At 36.5% G+C, this 13,834-nt stretch overlaps 2 protein-coding genes across 3 annotated transcripts; one reads left to right on the plus strand and one right to left on the minus strand.

Annotated features, from left to right (window-relative positions):
* Window positions 1-1,019: 1,019 nt before the first annotated feature.
* On the plus strand, window positions 1,020-5,120 carry zc4h2 (zinc finger, C4H2 domain containing). Of its 2 annotated transcripts, none has more exons than XM_059551117.1 (6): window positions 1,020-1,074; window positions 1,148-1,225; window positions 1,797-1,968; window positions 2,648-2,820; window positions 3,033-3,195; window positions 4,049-5,120. In XM_059551117.1, exons 2-6 carry the CDS (start codon window positions 1,173-1,175, stop codon window positions 4,160-4,162), a joined length of 675 nt encoding a protein of 224 aa, XP_059407100.1. In that variant the 5' UTR covers window positions 1,020-1,074; window positions 1,148-1,172; the 3' UTR covers window positions 4,163-5,120. The 2 variants fall into 2 exon arrangements, 1 of the variants encoding a protein (XP_059407100.1); XR_009433901.1 differs by lacking the exon at window positions 1,020-1,074 and having other exon boundaries at window positions 4,049-4,836; window positions 4,924-5,120.
* A 2,134-nt stretch (window positions 5,121-7,254) lies between these two features.
* On the minus strand, window positions 7,255-9,587 carry shisa2a (shisa family member 2a). Its single transcript, XM_059549246.1, has 2 exons — window positions 9,182-9,587; window positions 7,255-8,033 (listed from the first exon to the last, which is right to left on the minus strand). Exons 1-2 carry the CDS (start codon window positions 9,471-9,473, stop codon window positions 7,534-7,536), a joined length of 792 nt encoding a protein of 263 aa, XP_059405229.1. The 5' UTR covers window positions 9,474-9,587; the 3' UTR covers window positions 7,255-7,533.
* Window positions 9,588-13,834: the final 4,247 nt, after the last annotated feature.

The following is a 13,834-nucleotide window of genomic DNA, read 5'->3' on the forward strand; positions in this document are numbered from 1 at the left end:
AGGTTGATACAGTTATTCAGCAGTTGTTGTTATTATCCTGGCATCCTTTGCAACGAAGTATCAACCTTTGAACAATGCCTCGACTGATTAAACTGTTAGTTTAATTAGACTTCTTGGTAGCTATCTGATAACGTTGAGGCTCATGTCGCTTTTCAGTAGCAATGGTCTGTTTAGGAATGCATTTCCCTGACAGTAACAGTTTTCAAGCCTCGTGCCTTGTGTTTTGTGTTGTTTGTCTGTTTTGAAAAAAAGGCGGCGATTCCTGATTCGCGAATGAATCATTCATTTGAGTCGATTCTTTTCGATGAATCTCTCAAAAGCGCTTCGCGTTCCAATCTGAATCGTTCGAAAGGTTCAGTTACGAAATGAATCATTTGCTTTCTCAAAATCAGTTTACTTACTGGATAATGGAAGGCTAAATAACAGAGGGGAAGTGAGCGTTTAACTACAGGCAATCGAAACCAAAGCCCCAGATGCACACTATGCGACCTTATTCGTGGTTATTTATTGAGCTCAATCAGGTCTTGAAGTGCAGCTTGAGACATTTCTGATCAGCATAGCACTTATGTATGAATAAATAACTACTTTTTAGGACATACTCTATTCTACTGTACTATGGAGTATCGTGTGAATACCACAGTACATGAATATGCAATTCATTAAATGTATATTTAAATACTTGGACAAGTCTGCTGCTGGGTGTGAATAAATCCAGATAACAACTGGCAATGTTGTTGTTTCCTGTTTTGCTGGAATGTTTTTCTTTGTTTTATAATAAAGCCGTAATAAACCACATTACTGGCTGTTTCTATTTCATACTTTTAAAAATATGAATATGCTTAAATGTAGCACGTTACTTTTTCTTGTACATTTGCCTCTACCAGATGACACTAAAATGAAGGTGAAATTTTAGATTGCTAAATTTTTCAATAGTTTCCCAAATATTTCCTATAAGAAATATCATAAACGACCGACAAACTCTTGTGTACTTTTAATTGGAACACTCTCCCTTTAAGCCTCGCCGAGGATTGTGGGAAATGTAGTCAAGCGTCGTGTTGCTGTTGTCCACAGCTGGTTAGCATTTCTATTGTCTTTCTTATGAGAGGTATATCCGCTACAACCTTTACCTCCTTTCTTATTCCCACAGAACTCTCACAGTTTCACAGTCCACCATGGCGGACGAACAAGAGATAATGTGCAAGCTAGAAAACATCAAAGAAATAAGGTAAGAAAAGCTGAGATTGAGCCCAAAGCAGAAACGCTAGCCTGTCTTCAACATCTGGCCAGTTCCACCTATATTGCAAAAACCCGGCGTATTTCCCCTTAATCCTTTTAATTCATAAGCAATGCATGAATTGCATGTAAAGTCTACCTGAAAACATTATGTAAGACACTTCTCTTTTGACAGGCTTTTTTTTATCGGTCATGATGCTAAAGCAACCGGCTTAAACTATATAAATAAACAGCTATGCACTAAATCTGAAAACATATCACACTAATTCTGCATTAACCGTTATTTTTGACGAAGATGAGTGTGAAAAACATCCTGTTGTGGTTAGACACCAAACTGCAGAGCAAACGGTGCATTTCCTGCAGAACGGTTCTTAATGATTTATACAAACCTCAGATTGTATGTAGCTTTGCACACACGGGGTCTAATGCGTTTTGTGATCGGATCATAACAGATGTCCTATTAGCTTAAAACCACATGCACCAGATGAGAAGTCTTTGCATTGCATTTTCACATGCTGTCATGCATTGTCTGGATGTTTACCATGTTGTGTGTGGTTCTGCAGGAATAAGACAATTCAGATGGAGAAGATCAAATCTCGACTGAGGAGTGAGTTTGAAGCTCTGGAGTCAGAGGAGAAGCACCTGAGAGAGTACAAACAGGAAATGGATCTTCTGCTGCAGGAGAAAATGGCTCATGTAGAGGAGCTGCGTCTTATACATGCTGATATTAATGTGGTAAAAAAGCAAAAAACATAACACATTGCACTGCACTATTTAGCACTTTTATAAAGTAAACATATATTCTTCACATTTACACAAACTATGACTTAATGCACATATTCAAAGGTAATAAACTACCATTCAAAATGTTGGTTAAGTAAGAATAACTTTAGCAAGGGTGCATTAAAATGACCAGACGTTCTAAAAAAATGTCTATCCATCAAATAATCCTGAAATAGAATGCATCATGGTTTCTAGAAAAATATTAAACTGTACATGTACAATAATAAGAAATGTTTCTTAAGCACCAAATCAGAATATTAATGATTTCTGAAAGATCATGTGACGCTCAAAGCTAGAGTAAAATCAATTCATCTTTGCCTTCACATGAATAAATTGCAGATTAAAATATACTAAAATAAAACAATTATTTTAAATTGTAATAATATTTCACAATTATACTGTTTTTACCATATTTCCAGTAATACAATATTACTATATGCTCAAAAAAGTTTCTTTCATAAATAAAAACTGGTAATATGGTAGTATATTATAGGTTTTATGAGCTCTGCTAGCACTTTTTTTTTTGTGATGTCAAGGATCTGATCCAGTAACATCTGTGTTAGGTCAGATATGTCTAACCATTAGGTTGACACCATTGTGATTTATGGAGTGGCTGTATTTCTTCTCCCAGATGGAAAACAGTATCAAACAGTCTGAAAGTGACTTGAACAAACTGCTGGAGTCCACCAGACGTCTCCACGATGAATACAAGCCACTGAAAGAACACGTGGATGCCCTGAGGATGACCCTCGGCTTACAGAGACTCCCCGACCTCAGCCAGGAAGAGGAGAAGCTCTCACTGGAGTTAGTAACGCTGTTCCTGAGAGTGTGTGTGTGTCTGTGTGTTTGACTGGGGGAACTCCTCAAAATGAGTCACCGCAGTGTAGGAGTGTGTGTTTGCAAGAGAGTAATTCTTAAAGCTGAGTCAGACAATTTGCGAGACAGAGAGTGTGTAGTTGTGTATGGGACGGCTAAATTGCTTACTGTTTGTTTGTGTGCTCTTCATCCCCTTTCAGCTACTTTGAAAAGCAAAAGGCTGAGTGGCAGACAGAACCTCAGGAGCCTCCTATCCCAGAATCCTTAGCAGCAGCAGCGGCTGCAGCCCAGCAGCTTCAAACTGCACGGAAACAGGATGCCAGACAGACAGCGACGTTCCGCCAGCAGCCGCCACCTATGAAGGTGAATAGACTTTTACTTCACTGCAGCTGTATCGGTGTACACACGCATAATATATAAAGCTTATTTGACAGTTTTTACATATTGCAGACAAGATAAAAATGTTTTACCTTAGATGTGAGCTTGCATTCTGATGGTCCTGATCCTACAAAATGTCAACTTTCTGTCACATTGTCTTTGTTGTTCCACTGTGGTCTGATTTACGAATGCATGACCCGGGTCTTTTGAAACTGGTTCTTTTTAATTTATGTAAAAGACGAGTCATAATTCAAAAAAATCCCACGTTATCAGTTTCATTCAGGCTAAAGATTCCTTCACTGAAATCCACCGGAACTGAATTAACATCTGAGTCACTTTTTAAACTATACTCAATGAGCTGTGGAATGAACTGCTACCATGCTATTTTGTTTCTAATTTTCACTGGTGTGTCACATGATCGTTCAGAAGTCTTTCTGATATGCTTTGGTGTTCAAAAAACATTTACATTCTTGTCAGGATTTTTTGACAAATAGAGAAGGACAGATTACATTTGCAATATAAATCTTTGGTAACATTCTAAATGTCTTTAATGTCACTTTTAATCAATTGAATGCATCTTTGCTGAATAAAATATACAAATGTTATTGACCTCTAACTTTGGACCTGCTCATTGTGGAAAGACGCTAGACACAGCAAAATTTCTAAACAGTATGTATACATCATACCTAGATATGTACACAGACATACACATGATTGTTTGGTTGTAAATATAGATTTGCACACACAGGGTTTAATGCATTTTGTGCTCAGATCTCTTAAACCGTATGTATAAAGTAAAAGAGGTGGTATATTGATTTAATTTGTTATCTGTTTCCAGGCCTGTCTGTCCTGCCACCAGCAAATCCATCGGAACGCACCGATTTGTCCTCTCTGCAAAGCCAAAAGTCGCTCACGCAACCCTAAAAAACCCAAGAGAAAACCCGACGAGTAGCATGCACAGCTACTAACAACCTCAGAGAAAGCTTGACTAACACCCATAACCCCAAAAGAAAACAATTTACTTACATAAATGCATGCAAGCACATTTCCACACATAGACACACTGACAGTCACCACACGCTTACTGCTTATCTATAAACCCACACCAGTCCCGAGGTCTCAGTTTTTCCTTTCATTTTTATATTGATATTGTGTTTGTATTGTGTCTGTATTTAGTCTGAAGTGGAAATGGATGCTGGTTTAGGAATACCGAAGTGTACTATTCTGTGTGGGGTTTAATTCTAGTGCATTAGTTCCTAATTTCTCCAAAGTGGCTTTAGTCAATAGAACCGTTTGTACGGTATTCAGTTAACGCATAAACTGATCTTTAATCATTTTAATTCATTAATAATGGTATGATTTTGCCTATGTCTTTTAATGTTTTTCCATCATGATAACATGATTTTCTCTTGTATTATTTAACGTCAGTGTTTTGAATGTCTTGAGGGCCGTTCACACAAGATGCAAATGGAGAGCATTGTAATGGATAAGAACTTGAAGCGTCTAATGGCAGTGGTGCTAATGGCAGGAGACGCTGAAAAGATGGCCATCGAAACAAATACTCTAGATACAGAGGCCAACAATCAATGCAGACTAAATGCAAAAGCATGTGTGAACAGCCCATTAGTAGTAGAGTAATTATGAAACACAAGTTGAATGAGAATTCTAAACCTTGAGTTCTTCTAGAACTATCATTTAATTTGTGCGAATGAGCTGGTATTTGTGTTTTGGAATTTGACCCAAGGGGCATTAGGAGCTTGTTAGAATCTTCAGTATTGAATCATTGTGTTTATGTCTCATCTTTTATGAGAGTCCGTTTTTTAATAATTAAAACCTGTGAACTAATAAGGTAGATACCTGTAAACTTGTGTAACTTTTGTCAAAATTAAATTGTAGAATAATACAATTCACTTCTGTTGGTTGCGTCTTCTGATTGATTTGCTTTCTCTCTGTCTGTGATTGGCTTGATATGTATCAGGAATTTGACCTTTCACCCATGACCCCTAACAATACAATAATCAATCTTTTTTGTTGCTAATCTCTTTTCCAGCAAATGGTTCTGCATTCTTTTTGCACTGCGCTCTTGATCCTGAGGGGGCGATATTTACACTCCAGGAAAGTGACGATACAAATTGTGCTCCATGTACAGCATTCGTGGCATGTTTTTCTGCATCAGTCAAGTTGAAATTTAACGAACACACACAAAGACACTTTGTACTTTATATCATAACATTGGTTCTCAACCATTGGGCCTCAGGAAACTTAAGAGGCTCATTGGCTGACTTAAATGGTAATTTTATTTAAATAATTATAATGAATATGCAAAAACTACAAAAGTAAAATAACGATTACTTTTTATTGAAAATCATACAGAATCAGAATCTTGACTCTTATTTAAAAAATGACTGAAATTTATTAAGCATTTAAGCATTATAAAATTAATTTAAAATCTGATTATATTAGTAGAGCTCAAATACATTGGCTAAGAGCCAATTTTTGAATTGTACATATTTGATTGTATTTTAGGAAATATTTTTTGTAAAGTGAACTCAGATAAGTTCAAATGACTCATAACTACTGGTTTCTAAATTTATATAAATTGAGCCAGTCGGTTTCCTTAATTAAAAATGAGTTTTACAGTATTACATGTGTGACTCTGGACCACAAAACCAGTCATAAGGGTAGTTTTTCAAAATGGAGATTTATACAATAAATGAAAGCTGAATAAATAAGCTTTCCTATAATAGTATAGGAAAGGGCAATATTTGGCTGAGATACAACTATTTGAATATCTGAAATATGAGGATGCAAAAACATCTAAATAATGAGAAAATTGCCTTTAAAGCCGTCTAAACAAAGTCCTTAGCAATACATATTACTAATCAAAAATTAAGTTTTGATATATTTACTGTAGGAAATTTACAAAAAATATCATCACTGGAACATGATATTTACTTAATACACTAAGGATTTTTGGCATAAAAGAAAAATCGGTAATTTTGACCCATACAATGTATTTTGGCTATATTGCTGATACTATAAAGATTGATTTTGTGGTCCTGGGTCACATATTGTATTTACATTAAGATTTTTTACCTATCAGAGTGAATGCAAAACTAAAACAGTATATATCTCATATGTTTTACTTTTGTTGTTTTAGCATTTGAAGTTAAGAAAAAAGAAAAAAAAAAAGAGTTTGTGTGTGAGTGGAGAAAAGCAGAATGTTTTATTTACAGTTGTACCTGAGCAGATGTATTTGGCTGCATGGCTGTATTTATTCATGTGTCTTTAGCTTCACATTACACATTTTACATCATAACAGGATTTGGGCTGAATCTCAGCAGGCTCGTCTGCAGCTCGTTAATGAACTCATACGCTTCTGCTTAAACTCCAGCTGGGCCATCCAGAGCCTAATCTCACTCACACACCCCTCTTTACCTGCACTAATAGCACTCTCAGGGGCGTGAGGAGATCTGCGGCTTTTGTCCTCTGCCCTCCTGCCGTTTCCACACACAAACACACAAAACCAGCTCAGCCACACACATAAGCAGCTGTATCGGCTGGAGAGCTTTACAATCACAAAGTCCTGTAAAGGAAATCCCAAAGCTCTTTGCAGGACAAATAGACACTTATTGTTCAGATGGCTAGAAGATCTCTAGAACTTCAGTTACAGTAAAAATATAGCCACTTAATTTCAGTAAATTAAACTAGTTCCAGCCAATTAAACACATGCTGCTTGAGTTTTTCACAAGTCCTACTTTCTTAAAAATAAAGGTTCTTTATTGTCATTGATGGTTTCATTCACATCCAATGCACATTCTTTGCAGCCGAGAAACGTTCTTTAGATTGTTAAAATATTCTTTGCAGTAAGAAAAAGTGGTTCTTTAGAGAACTATTCACTGAAATGTTCATCTGTGAACCCAAAATTCTATGGCATTTTCATGAAAACCCCCTTTTGGGTGCTTTATTTTGAATAGTGTAGAAACATGACTAAAATATATATATATTTTTTTTTTTGTATAAGAATGAGGAGAGTCAAACAAATTGCCTATGAAAATACATTTATTCTCTAATCTGTTAATAAATAACAATACAATCAGTGATTGCTGAGCAACAATCAAGTGTTCATGCAAACACACTCCTATGAGAAGTATTAATACATCATGACCAACAACATATCAGTCATAATTGTGTTTGTGGATACAGAACATGTTTGTTCTGGAGGCTACCCAAGGCAACAAAAAGGAAGTATCCCTGAGACATTCCTTCTCATTGTGTAGTCTCACACAGTTTTATAGTCCATTCATAGTTTTATAAGCATTATCAGATAGCGGCAGGGGGATGAATGGGCTCGGTGCGCATGGGGGCCTGAGGAAAAGGCTGCCCGTGCACCTTCCCAAACGCAGAACGGGCATCCAGGAACGCAGGGGCCATCAGCATGCTGCGTTCTGGGGGGAGAGCATAATTCATGTAGGGCTGATAGAACTGTGGCGCCCCCTGTGGGAGTGGAGGAACATACTGCTGGGACTGAGAGGGAGGGAATGGGTTTCCCATCGGGCCGTAAAGGTTCACGCTGAGCTCGGATGGTGGCGGGCGAGCATTTGTCATGGATGAGCCTGAAGTGGAGGTGCGGGACGGGGTAGAGCTGTCCACAGAGGGCCCTCCAGACTCCAACAGGCTGGTTTGAGCAGCGGATGGCCCTGCTGGCCGCTCGCTCGCTTTGGGTTTCACACACTGGCAGCAGCAGATAGAGACAACCGTGCCAACTAGAACGAACGACAGGAACGTGCTCACCACAATCACAAAGGGCAAATAGGTTGGAACTGGGGAGGGAGAGAGAAGAGACAGAATTAAACATGAGGGTTATACAAATATGCATATCTGGGGTTGATGAAAAATTCCTCTGAAAGTTACAAAAATGCCCCCACACACAATGAATTCATTTAAAATGTTATAATTCAAAATGATCTAGTCCTAAGTATTTCAATATTACCAAGAGTAATCAGGCGGACATCTAAAATTATTGGATACCCACAGAAATAATTGCAAGCAGTTTTATCAGGATCTTTTATCTTTAATTGTGGTTTGGTTGTAGATAATAACATTATTGAATCTTGAATATGCTCAGAATTTTTTAAAAATAAATAACAAGGTAAAAATGGCCCAAACATTAAGTCTAGGGAAAATATATTTGGTTATTACTAAAATGTAGCCTAATTTATTAACGTTTCTATATATTCTATTCTATATATTAACAATACCATGTCATTCAAATAATTAGCTGTAAAGGCGAATTTGAAGAGCACACATGCCAGCAGTGGCCAGTGAATTTGTTCCATGCAATTATTCAAATTTAACATAAATAAATTACAATTTCCTTAAATGACTCATGCACTACACTGAAAAAAACATTATTTTTATTATTATTGTTTTTTTTTCTTTTTCAAAGTTGTGAATTAAACAAATATTGGACTATGTATTACAAGAAAATTCTATTTCAGTCTTTCTAATTTGAAATTTCCTGTTTCATTCAATGTGTTTCTTGCCATTTCTTTGAAACTTATTTGTGACCCTGGCCCACAAAACCAGTCATAGCCAAAGTAACTCAGGTATATAGGTAAAATAGATCAAAATCATTGATTTGTTTATGGCAAAATTCATAAGGATATTAGATCATGTTCCAAGATTGTAAACTTCCTACCGTAAATATCTCAAAACGTAATTTTTTATTTGTAGTATGCATTGCTAAGAACTTTTGTACAACTTTAAAACCAATTTTCTCAATAATTTGATGTTTTGCACAGCAAATTGACCCTTATGACTGGTTGTGTGGTCCATTTTTTTAAATGAAGCAATTTCTGAGTGAGGACCGTTTCAAAGTAAATCCTACACATTTTGTAAGTGTAAAAAAGTAAAAAAAATACTAATACAAAAAAACAAGACGACTACAGGCGTTTTTATAAAGACTCACCACTCTCTGTCATCTTTCTCACGTCACCCGTGTTCTCAGGTTCGGAGCCGGTGTCGCAGGTGCTCTGATCGAGGCGCGCCTCCGCGTAAGTACAGCAGTACCTGAGCGCGCACGTACCGCAGCAGTAGCGCGCGTCCTCGCCGTTAAAAAAGCGCTCCGGACATTGGAATCCCCGGTGCCAAGAGTTAAATGTGTCCGTCCAACCGTGACAATATTCCCCCGATAACGCAAAGGACACCGGGAGAACGACTGATACTAATAGAAAGTGCGCACATGATACAGATGAAGTCATGGTTGCGTCTGTTTAAATCCTTTGCGCAGCAGAACGCGGTTTAAATGTGAAGTTGCTTCGAAGATCCAGCAAGCCAATTGCATCTGATCCTGCGTTACTGTCTGCAGGCGTCATTTATGTGTTTGCTGGACCCCCATCCCCCTCCAAACACGCAGACACACACACACACACACATCTCCTCCCATCAGGCCCTTATTATCGCTCATCTGCATTTAAAGTTAGCCGAGGTTTCTTGATTGGCAGGGTTGTTTATTTGTATGTTTGTGCTGCTAATTACTGTATACAAGATATGACAAGCGGTGATGATCTCACTCTAATTGACATAAGCTCCCTGGGCCACAAATCAAAACTTTAACCAAACCAAATATCTTGTCATTTTTTAAAAGTGAGAGTAAGGCTGATGATACACGGGGCACCATTTTGAGCAATTTTTTTTGTGTTGCTTTGGCACTTTTACTACTGAGAATTGGCTACAAATTTCTATGTGGATACTTTAGATCGGTTATGGGCCCTGTTCCTCACCTGGTTGCCCAATGACAACAACATTGCTCAAAAAGTTGCCCCATGTATCATCAACCTAACTGAGGACTATACAACTAAATATTTGAATGCCATCAGTCTATATTTTTAAGTAATAATAAAAAAGAGCTATAGACAAACCTAAATATTCATGATGATATCAGATACATGACTCAGATATACAAATAGCATGCCTATTCATGTCTGGAGACGGATGGAGCCTTTTGTATGTGAGTGTATGTGGGGTTAAAGGTTACAGACTGTGCTTGTCTGTCTCTGTTTACTTTATCTGAGACAGGGAGGTCAATTCACTATCAATGCACATCTAAACACACACACTTATTTAACTCATTCTGCTGTGGTTCTATAGTCTTGCATCAGAATCCTTATTCAGAGACGCCAATAAGTGAAGAAACAGTACCAGAACTGCTTACTGTATACAACTTATTATATATATAACTGCAAGAAAATCAAACATTGATGTGTATTCTTTTTAACTGCAACATTATGCATTAATGTTACCATGACATAGGCAGAATAGAAAATAATAATAAAGTAAATAAATTAATCTTTCTCGAATTTTGATGATTTTATGGTTTTGACAGCCATAAAACAAAATGTGTTTATTCTTACTGTAAGTGAACTTTAATTAAATGTAGTCTGGGTCATATTTATTCATTTTGCTTCTCTTATTCATTGCATTTTATTTCCATTATTTCAATGTATTTATCTGCTTGTGTTTAACCACTCATGTGAAACATCTAACTCTAGATCCCCCAAAAGACTATATTTCCACTATAGAGGAACATATTTAATATTTTTGGTGCTGTAATTTAAATGGTAAAGAAATAACATAATTCATTTGTTCACTAATCACAGGTTATTCAAATACATGCAGGTTATTCCATGTAACATCCGTCATATGCCCTACTGCGTTCATTGCAACTAATTCTACCTATCTTTGACTGTATCCCAAAAAACAACACACGTCGTCATTCAGATAAATCTCTGTTGCAGCTGGGCAGACCTGATTGTGTCAAGCTATTAACAGAGATTAGTCCTCACACAAGAGACAGTAATTTGCCATTGTCTGAGAACTAACACATTAGCATCAGGTCAACAAAGCCTGTCTCCTGAGGGTGTGATAGGCTTGGCTTATTGAATATGACTGAGTCATTAACTTTAACTAGGTGCTAAAGAATTGCATACAACTCAGAGACTGAGACCAGGAGTAACGCTTGTGTGTGTGTGAATACGAGCATGTAGGGCCTACATGTGTGTAAGCTCCAGATGGCAAATGTATTCCTGAAAAACAAAATAACTGCTAATGTGACACCATTTGGTGGTAGGTTTACAGAAACTGGAAAGGGATACAATGAGAAACAAGGAGAGAAAGTGAGAGGAACCCGAAAGAGAGACTAAGAGTGCAATAAACAGAAAACTGGAACTTCAGGTTGTATTTAATATATTTCCTTTAAGTAAAACTTGGTGCTTAAGAAACATTTCTGAAAACAGCTTCATATTTTAGGAATTCAAGCAATGGCTGCTGAAAATTCAGGTTCACCATCAAAGAAATCATATTTCATATTTGATCAAATAAATGTACCTTTATGAGCATAAGATTCCAAATAACTTTTATAGTTTCTAAATATATTTAGGATATTTTTCATAAATGAAAATTTATGATACCATTACAATACTAGTTCAGGTATTTTTGTACCGGCTAATCAAAATCAGACAAACATATCTGTCCTTTGTAGCTGAACCCTGTTGACATGCCCAAACCTGGTAATGCTCACATTGAGAGCACAGGAATGAGATACATGAAATGATACGGCTCAGATGGAGCGGAGTTAAGTGTTAGACAGCATTCAGATCTGTGTGTAAAGATCCATCTGCAGATTTGATCCTTTTCCCAAAGGCCATGTCGTTTATCTGGGCCTGTATTCACAAAACATCTTAAGGCTAAAAGTAGCTCATAACTCGCCGATTTAGGAAAAAAACTTAAAAACAATGGGTATGTCTGTCCTAAATTTAGGATTCCAAAATTTTTGCTCTAAGAGTTTCACAAAGCGTTTTAACACTAAACTAGCTCCTAAATCTGTAAAACATTAGTAGTAAAGAAGACTCCTAAGTAACTAAGACCAACTATCCTAATATGGATGTTGCCATCAGTCTGCGTCAGAATATAAACATTTTAGAAACATCTGATGATAATGAGCTTTTAAAAAAGTATCACCTTTGGTTTTAGAGGTTATCCCAATTGAAAATTTCCCTTTGATTATATCCTTGTTCAATCAGTTGGACAAGAAGTAACAGCTGTTCTTGTATCCAGTTTGGTTTTCGTTTATGTTTACACGACTTACTATCAGCCATGATTATTCTACTCCGTTAATTAAAAGGCTGTTTATATGCATATCCGCTAATTGTGTATGATGAGCACACATGTAAGAGGCTGACAATGAACTGAACATATACTTGTTTAATTAGTGACACTTAGCCTGCATTCATTTTAAAATCTTTATTTGAATGTGCATATTTTTATTTTATTTGTAAATCTTTATCTGAATATGGCAACATATCGTGCTCTACAATATTTCTATGAATCACTGTGTGCATAGTTAGTAAGCATTCTGACATCATCCATAGCAACGAGGTCAACCCTGCCCTTTCTCTTAGCTTAAGACTTCTATCTATTCCTTAGTAAAAGTTTGTCTTGGCAAAAACAAATTAGATTCTCCAACATCTGAAGGCCTAAGCTAAAAAAATCTCCTGGGCTACATCCAAATTAGGTTCTAAATTCTCACTTTTTGTATGCATATTCAGATGCAGTAAATGTATTTATTTATTTTTTGTATTTTTTCAGAGTAAACTCTGCCTTGATTCGAATAAAACTCACCTTTGCACTTAAATGCGGTCAATGATTGTTGTCTCACATACTACACTATGTGTATTTTTGCTTTTGTGTTTACAGGACACTGGCAGGTATTCGAGAGGGAATTTGACTTAAGCCGAGTGAGCTGTATGTTAATGTTCTTCATTAGTGTGCTGTTATCAGATAACTGAGCCTAAGGGTCAGGAGGTGGTTATGGAGACAATGGGTCAAGCGATGGGGGTCCTCCCCAGCAATTAGGAAAATCTGGTTGGGCCACCCTGCAGGAGCAACCCCCCTGTGCTGCATGTGTCTGGGTGTAGGTAAGGCCTAATGAGGTTTCCAGATATGTTTAGGATCGTCTAGATCAGGGATTTCAATCTTTTAGATGCCACAGACCCCCAAATACGATTATCCTTATGCGATGCACCCCATCCTTAAATTGAATGTATTATTTTAATCAAAAATTTAAAAAAAAAAGTGAAAAATATTATTTTGAAAATATTTAGTTCCTATTATGTTACATCATTGTGTTTTTTTTCTACTCACTGTACTTTTACACATTTTTTAATAATTGTATTTATTTATTTATTTAAATGTATTTATTTCAATCAAATTTATTATTGATATATATATTTTTTTTAACCGAACTTATTTTAATCAGATTGCATTTATTTATTTTAATCTTTTATTGCTTTAATTTGTGCATTTATGCACAGGCTAGTTATATCTTAAATCTAGGGGAGCTGAGGTATAGGTTTAGACTGATCTTTACCCTTAACATTGTGTTCCTAAAATAATTGCCATAATTATTATTATTTATTTTTTTTATTAATATCATTTGTTGACAGACGGACTGCAGTGGTTTAAATTATTACAACAGCATCCTTCAGGAATGAACTGCTGAAAACCCATACCAGAGCCCATACATCAAGTAGGCGACTGAAAACACGTCGAGCTTCGAGCTATC

The sequence above is a fragment of the Carassius carassius genome, chromosome 5, assembly GCF_963082965.1.
Source record: "Carassius carassius chromosome 5, fCarCar2.1, whole genome shotgun sequence".
Taxonomy (NCBI): domain Eukaryota; kingdom Metazoa; phylum Chordata; class Actinopteri; order Cypriniformes; family Cyprinidae; genus Carassius; species Carassius carassius.